Here is an 18,516-nt window from a genome sequence, read left to right as displayed (position 1 = left end):
TGTGCTCAGGACTACACCACTAGCAACACAGGAAAATGCCGCAAAGACCACAAGACATACACATGCCCTCCCCACTCTCTGCTTCAGCCTAGTGGCTGAAACAGAACTGTTAAACTTCAACTGTGCTTCATGAAGACGTTCGTGGAATATACGAACCTTGCTGTGGATGCCGGTACTGAGAGCCCAGTAGGTTAGAAATAAGAAAAGTGCGATGGTATTTGATATGAGAAGGCTTGTTTCCGAGAATGATCCCGCTTCCATATAGTATGGTATTGTCCGTACAAAATTAAGAGTAAGAATTACACCAACAAAACTGGAATATATCCTTGAAGCAACCACCGAAACGTTGCACCATTTGGATGAATTCGACTGCTGGTAGTCCCATGATATCCCGGACAATGCTATCAGTTTCTGGATATTTCTCAGTGTGTCCTGTACGTCATCAGTGTCACTGGATGAAACCTTAAACATGGTTCACAGACTGGATGCTAACTGTACGTTGTCTCTGATTATAAGTTAGAGCATCTGATGGCTGTGTTTCAGTGTTTGGAGTAATGGTCTCAGTGGCCATACACTACTTCCCAAAGAACACCGCATGCACATTACTTCCATAAACGGTTAAGTATGGAAATATCCTGAACGAGCCGATATGTCAATCAACATGATTAAACGCCACGACATTTATCGCTTGACAGCCACCTCACGGGCTGGATCGTTCTAAGTTAAACAAAACCTACAATGGACAGTTGATAAGTCGCTTGATCTGCAGTGATTAATCAAACAGGCACAATTGTTTCTCACTTTCTAACATAAAGTGTTGTTTAAGCTGACGGTCGGAATCAGCAATCACTGTTATCTGGCTTATTAATTCAACTTGTTGATCACTGTGTCACATGAAACTAATGATACCGTGTGGAGTGAATTACTAAGTATGTCCATGCGCGAGTGTGTGTGTGTGTGTGTGTGTGTGTGTGTGTGTTGTGTGTGTGTCTGTCTGTGTGGTGTGTGTCTGTGTGTCTGTGTGATTGTTCAGTCTTCACGACACACGGCTTTTATACTTTCGGCTTGTGTACGGGACACAGATTTTGCGAACATTCGTGCAAACCACGTACACATAGTTTGGTTGCATTTTGGCAAATGTAAGATGATGGCTGCCTTCTCTGCAATCAGGGTTCTTCAATAATTTTACTAGATCAAACGCAAGTTGATATCATTACTCAGTTACAGTAAAACCAAATTTCCGAGACATGATTACCCAGAAAGTGTTTCGTATAACCATAGAGGGCTATTAAAGTCACTTGGTCAGAGTAAAATGGCAGTATCTGGTGTGACCACCGTGATCATGGATTCATAGGAGACAGGAGATACCTAATACTGTCTAGGGGAATCTTTTGACATTTGCTGTGTGCAGTTCTTGTAGTGTCTGATGTGGCCGATTACATTGACGCAAGCGTCGATCCCATACATATTCAGTATGATCGTATGATCGAGAAGGGCAACGTAACACCTGAACATTGTTTTGCTGGAGGAAGTCTTGTCAAACGTGAGGTCGAGCAATATCATGCTCTAAAGATTAACCGTTGACGTTGATGAAGTGAACGACATGACGCTGAAAGAGCCTTCTGGCAAAAAGTCTGGCTTCCCATAGCCAGTTGCGCACTGTTTGGTAAGAGATTGGGCGCAGTCCAGGGATTTGGATTTATATGGATGATGCTTCCGTGGTGTCTGAAGGTGTCTCAACCGGATGTAGCAATCCTGGGCGACGGTGGTAATTCTAGGTCGACCTAACCTCTGTCTGTCGTGAACACTGCCTCGGGTCCATAGGTTTGAAGTGCCTTGCCACCTCATGCTGCGATGCCTGTCCATGTCAACGACCTAGTCTTGTAATACCCTTGTCGTCTACAGTGGCTTAAAGCAATGCAGGCGGAGTACCATCGGATTCTTCAGGCATAGGCTTCTTTCTATATGCCACAGTCACTGACTTCAGCATGAGGTGATACACAATTTCATAACGCACATGCATCATGTAGGGTGAGTTTAGCGAATCCCTACAGACGTGAATGTGACGTTACGTTTTTGCTCCACGTTTTATTTTAACGTTATGTCGTGGGTAACCATTTCACCCCATGTTCGGATGCAACATGGATTTAATGGATTTATTTGTGTGAATATGTACATATATAAATACAAAAAGTCATATATATGCTGGATCTTCTCCAGCATGTTTCAAGTTTAACTTCAGGGATAAGTGATTGCAGTTAACCAGGTTTTTGCGGGGATTTTTGGTTGTTTTTGTCATTTGGGGGTTTTGGGTGGGCTTTTTAATTTTTGTTTTGCGTTGTTTTGGGTGTTTTTTGTGTTTTGTTTTGGGGGGGGTTGTTTTGTTTTGTTGTTATTGTTTGTTGTTTGTTTGTTTGTTTTGTTTTGTTTTGTTGCGTGCATGACAAATATTCTGCATTAATCTATGAATGCTTGGCACATAGCTGTTTTCTGATTCTTTCACCATTGAAAGCAAGCCCATGGCTTAAACCTCACGTCGTCTTTGAACGTTGGAGTTCACCATCAGATCATTATTCACACGTGTGGTACTGATGCATAGTCTGTTAGGTCAGGACGAATTGTAATTGACAATAGTTTATCATCTGTGAGCGGTCCGGAAAGTCCAGAACGAAACACCCTGTCATAGAGTCAAACGTATATGAAACCAAGGGAGTATACAGTTGCATAGATTCTACAATTTCAAATTCCACGGGCATAATTTAAGACCGGTTGGCATCTTACAAACACTGGAGAATATTGGGACAAAATGTTTCCAGGACTCTTTGCTTGTAATAAGTAGCAAAAGTAGAGGGGCCAGTTTGGGATTTTCCATTGTTTCATGGATATTTTTCCAAGAGTGAAGCCATACCCGTCTGTCAGAAAGGGCATCCGGATGAAAACCTGTGTAACTACATATGATCCTCTCTGAACTGTTCAATCGTCAATGTCCGAGTCTGTAAAGACAGTTTAAAGTGATAAGATTCTACCTGTTACCGGTTCCGAGGCTTTGTCTTGGAGTTTGAAAACTTCTACGATTCATAGTGACAATGTGGAATCTGTTGTGTAGGAACTTCCATGAAGCAATGTTACAGCGCACTGCGTAATCTCTACACCACATATAATCAATAAGGACAATTCAATAGGGTCAAGCTTACGACTGTGAAACAGTCAGGATCTACAGGGCGAATCTATCATTGACTAAATGAAAGAAACTGTTCCAATGATCTAAATACTGGTCCACGTGACAGCTTTAGTTGTTTGTCTAGTTATGTTCACATCAACGGTAACACAGATAAACTAGGAATAAAACCATCCTGTGACACCACTTCTTACTCCATTCAGTGATTATAAATGAGGAAACGTAAACATGTATACTTTGCAGAAAAAAATGAAAATTGGATATTGGTAAACGGTAGCCCATATCATATTGCTATGGATAGGCACACGTTATAGATGAGACACAAGCTTTATATCTTTGTTTGTGATATTCCAGTTCTTTAATTGTCCTTTGTCGACAGCTTTTATAGTCCAAAACCTAGCATTAGTGTATGACTTGTTTCAGTCACGACTCGGTTAAAAACAGACAAGAAATAATTACAAACTATCTCACTGAATAACGAAGGGCTCATGTAATAGGTGATCGAACTATATTGCCGTACCGTTTCCATCTTGTCGACATCCACCAGTTGATTCTAACAGACGCTGCAGGGCAATGTTTACAAGAGCCAACAGCAGTTTCATAATTTCTAATCTTTACCATAGCTTCGGATTTTTCTCTCATATTAAACCCACAGATCTGGACATAAAGGGCAACAACCTACCGTCCATATACATTCTGCACTCAGTAAACAACAGATGTTTACATAATACAATGTCAAAACATTACAGACTGTTTTAATCCATCTAAACAAATTCATTTTATTGCAGATAATGAAAGGTGAATATTCTCTCGTGGTGATGTTCTATATCAACATTTGCATTTGATGTAGTCTGTATATGTTTACATAGTTTTATAATATATTTATGTCAAAGTCAGTATTGATGACGTCAAATCCTCCAGTTCATGTTGAATTATATGTCGCATGGAAGCGGTGTTAACAGAAAGCTTGTTCACCAATCCCAGTTCATCTGCATGAACATTAATGTGTAAACCATGATGTTCTATATTTTATATACTACGTTTTCATAAAGCAACAAAGTCAAGTGATATAAATATAGTCGTTATAACGCCTGTTTGATGGCCAAAATACTATACTAATACTCCAAATCCGCAAATGCCATGCGTCCTGATCACCCAAAGGTTCTCACAATAAACCAATTTAATACAGCAACAACGTAATAGTTCTGTAGACAACATTTTTCTACAACAGCTTCAGGTCTTTCTCCCAAGTTAAGCTGATGGATCTCGACATAAAAGCTATAAACTACTATTCATATGCATTGTGTACCCAGCACAAGACAGACGTTGCAACACAATGGTTACATAAAGACAATGCCTAAACATTACGGAGTCAAGCTATTAGGTAAAACACATTGAGTTCAATTAAAAAACAATTATGCACAGACGCCTGAAAGCCTAGCAATACATTGTTAGTGATCGATTCTAACACTTTTACTCTATCTAAATACTGCTCCATATTTCCATGGAAACATGGTCAGTACATTAGAACGTTCACCAAAATACCCATAACAAAGTGTGCAGGTCAAGTCAAATACGAGTTGGTCAAGTTATGCTGCCGTAGAGTTTCCATTGCATTGAACTCCAACCGTTGGGTCTGGTTTAAACTGGATCACGATGAAAACGTAGGTGAGGAGGGAACCGATGATCTGTGTGAACAAAGACAGAAAATTAGTCAGTTGTTATTAGTTAAAAGCATCAAAGAACATAATCAGTTTTTAAAAAAGAGATTGTACATTAACGACCAAATCCAATCAATACAGTACTTGACACCACGAGCCCCGATCTCGCAATTAGGATGTTGTTATGTAACAATCGTATGTGTTGTGTTATGTTTTCAAAGCGTAATACATTGTTCTCGTGGATAGTCGGTGGAGGTCAATATTAGTCCTGTTATGTTTAGAGAGAGCTCTGGAAGGCACAGCAACAATATTATCCTTCTACTATATGATGACCCAGGTATTAGGAGGGGCTTCTCGAGAATTCGTCTTAGGCTCAAAATGGGTGCTTATGAAGGCCTATTCTCTTACACTGCACTTCAAGAGTTTTTTGTGTAAATCACTCTTCCCGTAAGTATTCAGCTTAGATCTAATTTTGGAGACTTGCCCGTTGTTGATGTTAGGGTGATACTAGAGTCATTGTCTCTGTATTACACTGCCCTTGTAAACCACTGGAATATAATGATATACATTATGATTGTTTCATCTACACACAACATGTAGAAACCAATTACGCATGACGCGTCGATTTTCTTTCTCAGGACAAGCACAAGTTCTTACTCAGATCATTTTGGTTTCGCCCTGCCCATCTATACTGTGATAAAGTATACCTTTGCCATCAACTATTATTGGTAAAGTACGCTCATGCTTTCCTCCGAATACTGTATTTCGTTTCTAAAATGCCAAGTGCAGACGATTAATATGAGGCAGAAAACAAACAGAAAATGTTGGTCACCTAGATTAACAATCCTCATTCAAGGCACACTGACGTATAATTCTATTGACGTTTCTGCACACCTATGCTAACAAAACGTTATCAAGAAAACAAAACAGTTTTTAGAAGGTTTACACTCAGATTTATTATTTTAAACGAATCTTGGATTTTCGTATACCATTTGGGTCAATATGAACGTCGCAGTTCAACTACCAACAATACGTATTCAACCTACCGTTAGGATAGTGTCCTTCGTAATGGTCATTAGTCCTAAAGCACTGATTCCGATCTGACGTTGAGACAACTTGTTGGCGAACAGTGTGACCTGAAGCTGGGTGCGCAGATCAAGACATGATAGAGACAAAGCACAACATATACGTGTCACGATGAGAAACAACATTTCACATGTGCATAACTCAGCTGGATGTTTGAAAATACTTCCGTTGCGCTGGTTACACATTACATACTGCATACATAACTGTATTGCACTGCAGTTTTAGATGCCTGGAATTCCATTTTATATATGAATGAATGTCAGTTTAAACCGTGCGCAGAGATTCTACTTGGGGTGAAGAATACAGCTTGTAAGGTGTCAGTTGATAAGAAATGCAGCTGGCAAAGTGTATTGCCGACGTATGTATAGGTATTGCGAATGTGAAAGTCAGCTGTACTTCGTAATCATAAAGCACATGTACCACAGTAATCTATTCAATCAACTGGAACACAGGAAATACAATGAGCACACACTGGAACTGATCATGAGTACATTTAACAATAACATAAAACATTGTTTTATACACTTATTGAATGCTAGTGCCACAGTTTCTAATACAAAAAAATATATCTATTTGTGTCTATAGTTAAAGACTTAACAATTGTGATGCTTAACTGTTTGTGAGGTGTATAGGTACAGTTGTAGTGTCACTGAGTTTGATATGATCTTTTCGTACCAGTCCAGTAACTCTATCAGGCATGTATTCCCCAGTCATGTCCAGGAGAAGAGTCAGAGGTCGGTGTGCCTGTAAGCAATCGCATAATGCAACAATTGGAATGTTGATACAAGCCGGAAGAAAACATCGATGTTCACCCCAAGAAGAAACTACCTATAAAGACATACTATTTCATTCAGTTGCACGAATGCTATAACAAAAAAATTGTCATTGGTTTTGCATATGAAACGGCACATTAACTATTGAAATGGTAACATTATTAACCCGAATTGTCTAGAAAAAACAATGATCATCAATAAAACGCATCATTTCTGCAATAGTCTGAAACAGGATTTCATTTCGTCATCTATGAATTTTAACACTTACCGCTTCGTGTAGTCTGACACCAATGTAGGTGAGGGCGATGAGATGCAATGTAGATATATACAGAGACGCTGCAGCAATACCAATCTTTGCAATGGATTTCTCGTCGTTGATGATGCTGTACAGGCAGAAACACAGAGCGAGGAAAGAGCTGGTGTAGCCAGCAGCCACGTGTCTGGACATGAGGGAACACACATGTTCCACCAGATGTGTTAAGGATGCATGGTAACCTCGAATGTCCTGAATATCTTTCTCTTTGAGGGACCCTTCAGAAGCCCTTGACAGTCTCAGCGTGCAGCTGTCATACTCATAAGTAAGAAGGAGGGAGATGGATAAGAACAAAAGCAATAATGAATGGTTTAGCAGAGTGCTAACGCCACCAATTATCGACGATAATACAAGTGAAGGCCAATACCAATCGCTGGATGTATCATCCATTGTGCTCAGGACTACACCACTAGCAACACAGGAAAATGCCGCAAAGACCACAAGACATACACATGCCCTCCCCACTCTCTGCTTCAGCCTAGTGGCTGAAACAGAACTGTTAAACTTCAACTGTGCTTCATGAAGACGTTCGTGGAATATACGAACCTTGCTGTGGATGCCGGTACTGAGAGCCCAGTAGGTTAGAAATAAGAAAAGTGCGATGGTATTTGATATGAGAAGGCTTGTTTCCGAGAATGATCCCGCTTCCATATAGTATGGTATTGTCCGTACAAAATTAAGAGTAAGAATTACACCAACAAAACTGGAATATATCCTTGAAGCAACCACCGAAACGTTGCACCATTTGGATGAATTCGACTGCTGGTAGTCCCATGATATCCCGGACAATGCTATCAGTTTCTGGATATTTCTCAGTGTGTCCTGTACGTCATCAGTGTCACTGGATGAAACCTTAAACATGGTTCACAGACTGGATGCTAACTGTACGTTGTCTCTGATTATAAGTTAGAGCATCTGATGGCTGTGTTTCAGTGTTTGGAGTAATGGTCTCAGTGGCCATACACTACTTCCCAAAGAACACCGCATGCACATTACTTCCATAAACGGTTAAGTATGGAAATATCCTGAACGAGCCGATATGTCAATCAACATGATTAAACGCCACGACATTTATCGCTTGACAGCCACCTCACGGGCTGGATCGTTCTAAGTTAAACAAAACCTACAATGGACAGTTGATAAGTCGCTTGATCTGCAGTGATTAATCAAACAGGCACAATTGTTTCTCACTTTCTAACATAAAGTGTTGTTTAAGCTGACGGTCGGAATCAGCAATCACTGTTATCTGGCTTATTAATTCAACTTGTTGATCACTGTGTCACATGAAACTAATGATACCGTGTGGAGTGAATTACTAAGTATGTCCATGCGCGAGTGTGTGTGTGTGTGTGTGTGTGTGTGTGTGTGTGTTTGTGTGTGTGTCTGTCTGTGTGGTGTGTGTCTGTGTGTCTGTGTGTGACAGGATAAATTGCTGTTTGTGTACTACAGAGAATAGTGTTCATGCCATGTGGTCTCGGGAAGCTGTATACCACATTTGCAAAGCGCATGCTTGTACATTACTATGATTTTGTTATATGGTATTAGGCTGTGTCATCCTTGGTTTTATTCTTTGTAATGTGAGATTGTGTATGTTATTTTTCTGCAATATTCGAACAGGACATTTGTATTATAAGGCAATGCAATAAAATGAAATGAAATTTAAACATGTTGCATTGACTATAATGTATTGAACGTGACTTCGGTTATTTCGACATGGTGATTGATATACTAAGTATATCATGAATAAAGATATTAAGATGGGATGTGTTGAAATGTCATGTAATTGCTTGAAACTATCAGTATACCACGCAGGATCACCAGAATACACTCGCAATAATAAAGAATAAACGACTGAAGCCCAGACAGCTACCGTGGTCCTCATTCGCTAGTCATATGAACAAAGGAATCAGAGGTGACACTGCGGATAAAAACGTATCATTACTAATGATAGTCTTCTGTAGTTTTCTCCTTAACCCAGCACTCTTGAAAACCTTTCTGAGCAAAGGTGTGATACATCAAATTCATGAGGTTCTTCAAAGGCATTTATTAGTTCGATATGACACGTTATATTCTTTACAAGGCGTTTCAGACACAATCTTGTTCCTTCTTTCACATTCATACTGATACATCAGGGCACGAGATGATTACAAATCTGAAACACAAGAAATATACTCATGTTGGCCGTTGGCATTTTAGTGGCGAGAATTAGGCCACGGGTAATGCTGCAGTTTAGTTTCATTTGCCTCTTGAAAAAATCCCTCGCAGCAGTTGGTTCTAGTTTGTTATTTACAGTGTGTTTTTTTTACATTTGTCCTCAAACTCACACAGGCAGTTATGAGTAGTTCTAAGTTGGAAATAACGTCGTGAGCAAAGCCTGTTCGTGTTTATCTTGCCAAAGATTTTATAGCAATCTGAGGATTTTCCAGCACAACATCAAACTCTTACCTCACATCCAGCTCTTGAGTGCCACTTTTAAAGCACGGCACGTATTTTAACACTGTTGTACCAACACTGAATGTTTTAGTCATTTAGCCATATAATTGTCCTCATCATTTTGCATTTTATACCGCATGGAATCAATCGGAATTAATAAATTCCTTGCCTTGATCTTTCTAATTTTCTTAACATGTCTCTGTTGGAACGTTGCTAGGTGTCTCCAGCATCACACGTCGTGCAGTGAAAAAAAACATCTACAAATTCACTCCCATTTCATGTATACGATGTATAACTACACACGTATGCATGTACAGATTTAGATAATTGAATTAGCACAAGCACACGTACTGTTACAGATATTCTTTTGAATACAGTACATAATAAACGACATCAACTCCACCACGGCAACATAGAGAAGCATTCACCAAGCAGAAAGCAGACATAAGGTACCATGGTCTTTATGGTCCCAATGCCTTTTTGGGACTCATATAAGATCTGTTAACTGACGAAATCTGTATTCAGTGAAAGATACCTTTGGCTTGATATATCTTTAAATGCGAAAGACCGCTTGTACCGAGAGTTTATATAATTCAAATATGTTTATTACGGGAATCATGTAGACAGCACGTGTCAGATTATTTTAGGGTTGTTACCTTAAGATTAATTTGGAAGCGTGAGTAAACCTTACATCGGCTAACGGGACCAACTGTAGAACAGCGCATCGCAGATTGAAACGGTAGGATCTCTGGGTCCAGATATAACAAAATATGTTGTTTGCAGCTGACACTGTTGGGTCTTCCACCCACACTGGGTAAAGTGAAAAAACACGTCCCTTCTACGTCGATATAGGTAAGGTTGTCAGATTTTCAAATAAGAAATACTGTATATTGATTTTAACTATATTCAGATGTTGATGCCTTCAGATCCATTCAGTGTACTATACACTACGTGGGATGACATTCCGGACCAGGGTGAAGGCACTCTGGTAGGTCTCACTGGCCGGTTTGGTGAGGATGTCGTTGACTGTAGATACAGCTGATTAGCCCTCGGTAGCTCGTTTGTGTGGGAGATGCGACTAACGGGATCGGTTGGTCAGACACGTGTTGACTCGGTTGACACATCTCACTGGTTCCCAGTTGCACCGATTGATGCTCATGCTGATGAGCACTGGATTGTCTGGTCAAGACTCGATTATTTATAGACCGCCACCATATAGCTGGAATATTGTGTGCGGCGTAAAATCGAACTCATTCAATTAAACCTTTCCCCGTCAGTTGAATATTTTATTTCCCGACCCTAAAACATTTTGCTAGCCTGTGATAACAACTGACGGGAAGCCAGGTATTACAACAATAATGCAAGAGCTAACAGCATTTTCATAATTTCTAATCTAACAGAGCAATGTTTACGTAGCAATTTAATGCAGCAACAACGTTACAGTTCGTAGCATTTCCATAATGCCTCATCTCTACAACAACTTCGGGTCTTTCTGTCTCCCACGTTAAGCTGACGGATCTCGACATAGAAAGCTATAAACTACTATTCATATGCATTGTGTACTCAGTACAAGACAGACGTTGCAACACAATGTTTACATAGAGACAATGTCTAAACATTACGGAGTCAAGCTAAATACCCATTAGGTAAAACACATGGAGTTCAATTCAAATACAATTATTCACAGACGCCTGAAAGCCTAGCAATACATTGTTAGCGATCGATTCTAGCACTTTTACTCTATCTAACTGCTGTTCCATATTTCCATGGCAACAAGGTCAGCACATTAGAACCTTCACCAAAACACCCATAACAAAGCGTGCAGGTCAAGTCAAATTCGAGTTGGTCAAGTTATACTGCCGTAGAGTTTCCACTGCATTGAATTCCAACCGTTGAGTCCGGTTTAAACTGGATCACAATGAAAACATAGGTGAGGAGGGTGCCGATGATCTGTGTGAACAAAGAAAGAAAATTAGTCATTTATCGTTAGTTACAAGCACCAAAGACAATCAGTTTTAAATGGTTTGCACATTAGTTACCCAATCTAATCAGTTGACTGATTGACATAATCTCGCAATTAGAATACTGTTGTTATGTAACAATCTTATATGTTGTGCTATGTTTTCAAAGCGTAGTACATTCTACTCATGGATAGTCGGTGGAGGTCAGTATTAGACCTGCTATAGTTTGACAGAGCTCTGGAAGGTACTGCAACAATATGAACGTTTCAAGTCTATGAAGGGCATTTAGAAGTGAAATGCTTACTCCTTCACCGGGTGATTGAGAATGGGGTACAGAGCTATATTTATATGTACAGGTAAAACAATAACAAAGTAACAAGTGGAATGAATTAACGAAAGCTGGAAGCCAGTATAAACAAGCGCTGATAGGACAGTCGGGTTCAATCACCTGATGAAGGAGTAAGCATTAACTCCGAAACGTTGTGTTCTCATATAAAGAAGTTGATATCCATAAAATCTTCATTCTTAATATGAACGTTTCCCCTATATTTTGACCCAGGTATTAGGAGAGGCTCCTCGAGAATCTGTCTGTTCTGAATGGTCAAATTGGGCGCTAACGAAGGCCTATTCTCTCACACTGCACCTGAAGAGTTTTTGTGGAAATCGCTCTTCCCGTAAGTATTCAGCTCAGATCTAATTTTGGAGACTTGCCAATTGTTGGTGGTAAGGTGATACTAGCGTCATTGTCTCTGTATTATACAGCCTTTGACTTTGCACTGCCACTCGAATACACCAATTAAGCAGGACTCGTCGATCCAGTATGTTGTTCCTCTAGACCAGCAAAAGATGCTGAAGACAAGTTCTTACTCTGATCTTCTTGGTTAATATGGAATGGCTTTAGAACTGACTTGCATGGAGATCGGTTAGAAAAGAGGCCCTGTCCCCATATATAGTGTGATAAATTATACCCATTACCTGAACTATTATAGGTAAAGTATGGTCAACTAACAAACCTCGTTCAAGGCACACTATTCTACTGACGTGTCGGCACATCTATAGTAACACAACGTTACCAAGAAAATAACGTTAAACAGTTTTAGGAAGCTTTACACTCATAGTTAACGTCGCAGTTCAACTACCAGCAATATATATCCAACCTACCGCTAGGATAGTGTCCTTTGTGATGGTCATTAGTCCTAAAGCACTGATTCCGATCTGACGTTGAGACAACTTGTTGGCAAACAGTGTGACCTGCAGCTGGGTGCACAAATTTAGAAAAAAAAACATGATAGAGTCAAAACACAACATATACATGTCACGTTGAGTAACAACATTTAACGTGTCCATTCAGAAAGTTGAGTATGAACACTGAGAAAAAATGACTCTACTGGATGTTTGAAAATACTTCCGTTGCGCTGGTTACATAACCAATAAAATAAATAATGTTTGATATACGTAATCTATGCTAGTTCCGCATTTTCTAATACAAAAACTAAATGTGTTTTTATGAACAGATACACTTATAGTGTCACTGAGTTTGATATGATCTTTTCTTACCAGTCCAATAATTCTATCAGGCATACATTTCCCTGTCATGTCCAGGAGAAGATTCAGAGGTCGGTGTGCCTGTAAGCAAACGTTGTAGTAAAACACCAGTGATATGAAACCGTTAATTTCCATGGGAAGCTCAGAGGTTGATCATGAACATCGCCATTTAAATGTGAATAGATAATTAACTACTGGAATGGGAGCATTGTTAACCTGAATTGTCCAGGGAAAAAACAATGATAATCAATAATCAGCATCATTTCTGCAATAGTCTGAAACAGGATTTCATTTCGGCAAAAAATTAATTTTAACACTTACCGCTTCGTGTAGTCTCACACCAATGTAGGTGAGGGCGATGAGATGCAAAATAGATATATACAGAGAACCTGCAGCAATACCAATATTTGCAATGGATTTCTCGTCGTTGATAATGCTGTACAGGCAGAAGCACACAACGAGGAAAGAGCTGACGTAGCCAGCAGCCACGTGTCTGGACATGAGGGAACACACATGTTCCACCAGATGTGTCAAGGATGCATGGTAACCTCGAATCTCCTGAATATCCTCTTCTTTGACGGACTCTTCAGAAGCCTTTGACAGTCTCAGCGTGCAGCTTTCATACTCATAAGTAAGAAGGAGGGAGATGGACAAGAACAAAAGCAATAATGAATGGTTTACCAGAGAGGTAACGCCACCAATTATCGACGATAATACAAGTGAAGGCCAATACCAATCGCTGGGTCTGTCACCCTTTGTCCTCAGGACTACACCACTAGCAACACAGGAACATGCTGCAAAGATCACAAGACATACACATGCCCTCTTCACTCTCTGCCTCAGTCTAGTGACTGAAACAGAACTCTTAACCTTCAACCGTGTTTCACGAAGACGCTCGCTGAATAAACGAACCTTGCTGTGGATGCCGGTACTGAGAGCCCAGTAGGTTAGACATAAGAAAAGTGCGATGGTAATTGATATGGTAAGACTTTTTTCCGAGAATGATGCCGCTTTCGTAGAGTCTGGTATCATCTGGATAAAATTCAAAGTAAGAAGTGTGAAAACTAAACTTGAATATATCCTTGAAGCAACCACCGAAACATTGCACCAAGGGGATGACTTCGACTGCTGATAGTCCCATGATAACCCGGCCAGTGCTATCAGTTTCTGGATACTTGTCAGTGTGTCCTCTACATCATCTTTGTCACTGGATGAACTACCGGTATCTGGGTAAACCTTAGACATCTTTCATAGACTGGATACTAAATGTAGGTTGTGTAGACCATGTCTTCAGGGTTTGGAGTGATGGTGTCGATGTTGAAACACTAGTCCACACAGAACACCGCATGTACATTACGTCCACAAACGGTTGTAAATGGAAGGAACGAGCCGATGTGTCAATCAACGTGATTAAACGTCACGAAATGTACCCATTGACAGCCATTACACTGGCCGTCATTTACCAAAACATTTAATGGGCAGTTGATACATTGCTTGATCTGAAGTGATTAATCAATCAGGCACAGCCTGTTCACGATCATCTCTGTGTCATGATAAAGTGTAATGATAAAGTGTGGAGTGATTGCTACAACAATCTAGTTTACTATTACGCAGATGGCTATTATGAACTCAGTCTCAGCCCAATCTCTTGAGGCAAATACCCGCGGCAGACACCTCATTCCTGAGCACAAGCGAGAGAGAGAGACCAATATTAATTTTAACGATTGTTGGAGCCAGCAGAATGTGTAAAACTCTCAGAAATGGTCACCGTAAAACTGTTGTCAGTGTATGTTTTTGTTGTTTTTCTGTTTTGTTTTGTTTTTGTTGTTGGTGGGTTTGTTTGGGTTTTTGTTTTTGGTTTGTTTTTGGTTTGTTTTTTGTGGGGGGGTGTTTGTTTTGTGCTTTTTTTTGTTTGTTTTTAGGTTCAATACGCGTCTTTCTCTATACTTCAGAGATCGTAACATGCCAAAAATGTATTGCATAACAGGCGTTTCCGTGGGCAATTATAGATTTTCAGACATCAAATCCACAATTATCGTACTGGAATACGAATGTTCTCCCGGATGCCGTTTCACCGAAGGCCTGTTGGCGCTATGACGTACCATAATGATTGACGACCGTTCCATGAAGACATTGTAAACCCGTCTTAATGTAAGGATAGATTTATGACTTACGATGTCCGAATTTGCACAGCATTGCCTATGTAATCAAACCAGAAGAAGGGAGCGCACCTGTTTAAATTTCATCGATGAAAAGCCGAACCCTAAATATGAATTAATGAAAGGGTTTATATGGTAAGTATGGTTAATTACAAATTTTTGAGAGTATGTTTCACTTCAGAGTTCCATCGTTAGTTTCTATTTCTGATGGTTTTTTAGTAAATAACAATGTCTGTCTGCTGCGGCAAGATTAGTAAATCTTCAGTGTGGAGATACGGAAAATTTACATATATTATCTAAGCTTCGATTTCTAAAACGAGACAAAGAAATTTCGCCACTGCGGACCTTAAGATCATCATGTCGAGCGTGGAAAGGAATTTTGAAAGGCTGTACTCAAGCCTTACAAATACGGCCACCAACAATGTTAAAAAGAAGTCCAATTGATCAAACGACATGTGATGCGAAACTAAAATTTACATAAATTATCATAAAATCTATATCCAGCCTAATTCTAACTTTTTTACACAAAAAGACTGTGAGACTTCAGTGAGTAATTGACAAAGTATTTTTTCAAGGAATCTTGAAACATAGAGTTTGAGTAACAACAGACATGATTAATGAAATTAAAATTTATTTATAACACCACAAATGACAAAACAATGTTTTCACTGACAGTGTTCATTTCTTGCTGATGAAGCTGAGAAAAAACATTTATAAAATGCTGGAGAGACTCATTTCTTATCATCATGGTGTTCTTGAAATCTGATAAAGATGATGATCCTTACTAACTACCAATTTTCAAGGGAACCTTTCACATATCACAGCTAAAACAATCGATATACTATATTCAGACCGTATCATGAATCTGGCCAATATGACCAAAAGAGCATCTGCATTTTCCCATCACGTTCATGGTGTTCTTGAAATCTGACAAAGAAGCCCATCCATACTAACTACCTACCTACGGTCATGGAAACCTTTTCCAGTATTCACATTTCACCCTAAAACAATCGACATGCTATTCAGACCGTATCATGAATCTGGCCAGTATGACCATTATGATCTCCGTCACAACAGACGGAGGTGACATTGCTGATCAAATGTATTTTTAATCATGACATTCATGGGACATATTTTCATTAACGTAACCACGAAACCTTCATGAGCAAAAGCTCTAGAGAGAAGTGAGAGTATGGACAAACATGAATGCATGACACACTATCAGTTAACAACATTTGTTCCCTATGCGGCGTGTCAGGGGTAATCTTGCTCCTTACGATCAAGTTGCTGATTAAAGGAACAATTGATTACATAACTAAAACATTTGGAGCATACTCGGTGGCAATTTAGGTTATCACGAGTCAACAAAAAGTTATGTTTGAGTTTACACGTTCTTTTCATTTGTTTCATGAAAATATCTCTTGCAGCAGTTTGTTCAATGACGTATTTTGCCTACCATAGTTACAGTGTGGTCTGACAGTCCTTCACCCCTTGCGTTCCTTCACAACCACTGTTTTGATATTTGACCTCATACTGTCAGTTATACTGTATCGACTTTTTGTAGTTTCTAAGTTGGAAAAATGATTAAAGTGATAAACACTCGAAGAGATAACATCGTGAGCAAAGTCTTTTGGTTTCCGTGCATTCACCTTGCCTCAGATTTCAAAGCAATCTGAGGATTTTACAGCAGCCTCTGGATTTTTGTAGCCATGCATCAGATTTGTAATCCACGTGTACCTAAAGGTGCTACCTGTAGAGCAGGACATGCTTTCTGTTTAGTTCACTGTTATACTGTCACTGACTGTTTTAGTCAGTTAGGCATAGAAGTGTCAGCATCATCTTGCTCTTCTTTGCACACTATTGAATCAATGGAGATATTAATCCCTTGCCTTGACCTATTAAGTTTTCTTAATATGGTTTTGTTGGAATAAAGATGACTGGTTCTAGCATCAGACGTTGTTCAAACAAAGGTGAAAAGATTTTCATGTTATAGCATGTTATAACAGATGATGGTTTGAATTAAAAGCATCATAAATGATATCAACAGCAACACGGCAACATATCGAGAAACATTCACAGCAGTACAAAGCCGCACGCAGTGCAAAGACATGTTTGTTATAAACCTCTTTAATTGTCCCAGTTCTTGAAGGTTAGGACAGACATAAGATCAGCCAAACGTAATGTATCTTGAAATACGGTGGAAGCGTCTACGAAGAGTTAAAATAATGCCAGCGTAATGCCGCCAATGTCTTGTTCAATTGAGACAGTGTCAAGCAAGTGAGTTTGCAGCAAAGTGAGTGAGAGAGTAAGTGAGTGAGTGAGTGAGAGTGAGTTAAGATTGTAATATTTCAGCTATATTGGAGCTAAATCAAGTTACAGATATATATAAAATGTAAATTATAAACACCTGTCAACGGAGAACAGAAAAATAAGTAGACTATCATAACTTGACTATAGATTTATATGAAGTAATTAAATATGAAATATTCAAAAAGCGATACAATATGCAACCAGACTAGAGTCAGCCAAACACTGAAAGAAGAACACCACATCAGGGGCCATGGGTAATTAAAGTACCTTTGCTGCATGCATGGGCCCTAGTTGGTTTTACGCCATCACTTCAGCCGCAGGTACTTATCCGAAAATGTAGCCATAACTTCAAATCACAAAGATAAAAATCTGTCAAATTTTTTTAATTTCCTTTGACGTTTTGGGACTTACGGAGGAGGATTAATGTTCTTCCAATGGTCATTTATAGGGTTATTAGCTTAATTTCATAGCTAACATATAGAATATTGTAATAGATAAAGTTTCTATTACTGCTTATCTCACTGTTAAACAGAAAATGATGAAGAATAAGTTGGTTCTGAGAAGTGAATTCCAAAATATTCTTTACTCGTATGTATATTACTGGTAAAGTGGTGAAACTATATCTGTTATAACTCCCATTTGATGGATAGAATACGTATATGGACGCTCCAAATGCGCAAATGTTGAGCGTCCTGATCACCCAGAGGTTTTAACACTGAATGCAGCAGTTTAACACAGCAACAATGCAGCGTGACCCAGCATTTCCATAATATCAAATTTCTACAACACCTTTGGGTCTTTCTCTCACGTTAAGCTGAAGGATCTCACATAAAAACTATAAACGACAACTCATATGAATCGTGTACCCAGTAGAAGACAGACAGTATACGTACAGAACGTTGCGAGGCAATGTTTACAGGGTGAAGCCAAGATGCCTTTAGATAAAACACGGTGAGTTTAAAACAAATACAATTATACACAGACGCCACAAAGCCTAGTAATACGTTGTTCGTGATCGATTTTAACCATTTTATTCTATCGAAAGTGTTCCATATTTCCATTGCAACAACATAACCATAAATGCAAACGTATGAACT

At 39.3% G+C, this 18,516-nt stretch overlaps 2 protein-coding genes across 2 annotated transcripts; both read right to left on the bottom strand.

Annotated features, from left to right (window-relative positions):
- Window positions 1-4,767: 4,767 nt before the first annotated feature.
- Window positions 4,768-7,401, bottom strand: LOC137261506 (gustatory receptor for bitter taste 93a-like). Its single transcript, XM_067799261.1, has 4 exons — window positions 6,967-7,401; window positions 6,601-6,669; window positions 5,886-5,975; window positions 4,768-4,866 (listed from the first exon to the last, which is right to left on the bottom strand). The coding sequence occupies exons 1-4, from the start codon at window positions 7,399-7,401 to the stop codon at window positions 4,768-4,770; spliced, it is 693 nt and encodes a 230-aa protein (XP_067655362.1).
- A 3,894-nt stretch (window positions 7,402-11,295) lies between these two features.
- On the bottom strand, window positions 11,296-14,195 carry LOC137260891 (gustatory receptor 5a for trehalose-like). Its single transcript, XM_067798434.1, has 5 exons — window positions 14,046-14,195; window positions 13,272-13,574; window positions 12,963-13,031; window positions 12,567-12,662; window positions 11,296-11,394 (listed from the first exon to the last, which is right to left on the bottom strand). The coding sequence occupies exons 1-5, from the start codon at window positions 14,193-14,195 to the stop codon at window positions 11,296-11,298; spliced, it is 717 nt and encodes a 238-aa protein (XP_067654535.1).
- Window positions 14,196-18,516: the final 4,321 nt, after the last annotated feature.

Source organism: Haliotis asinina, chromosome 14 (assembly GCF_037392515.1).
Source record: "Haliotis asinina isolate JCU_RB_2024 chromosome 14, JCU_Hal_asi_v2, whole genome shotgun sequence".
Classification (NCBI taxonomy): Eukaryota; Metazoa; Mollusca; class Gastropoda; order Lepetellida; family Haliotidae; genus Haliotis; species Haliotis asinina.
This window is presented reverse-complemented; position numbering and strand designations above follow the sequence as displayed.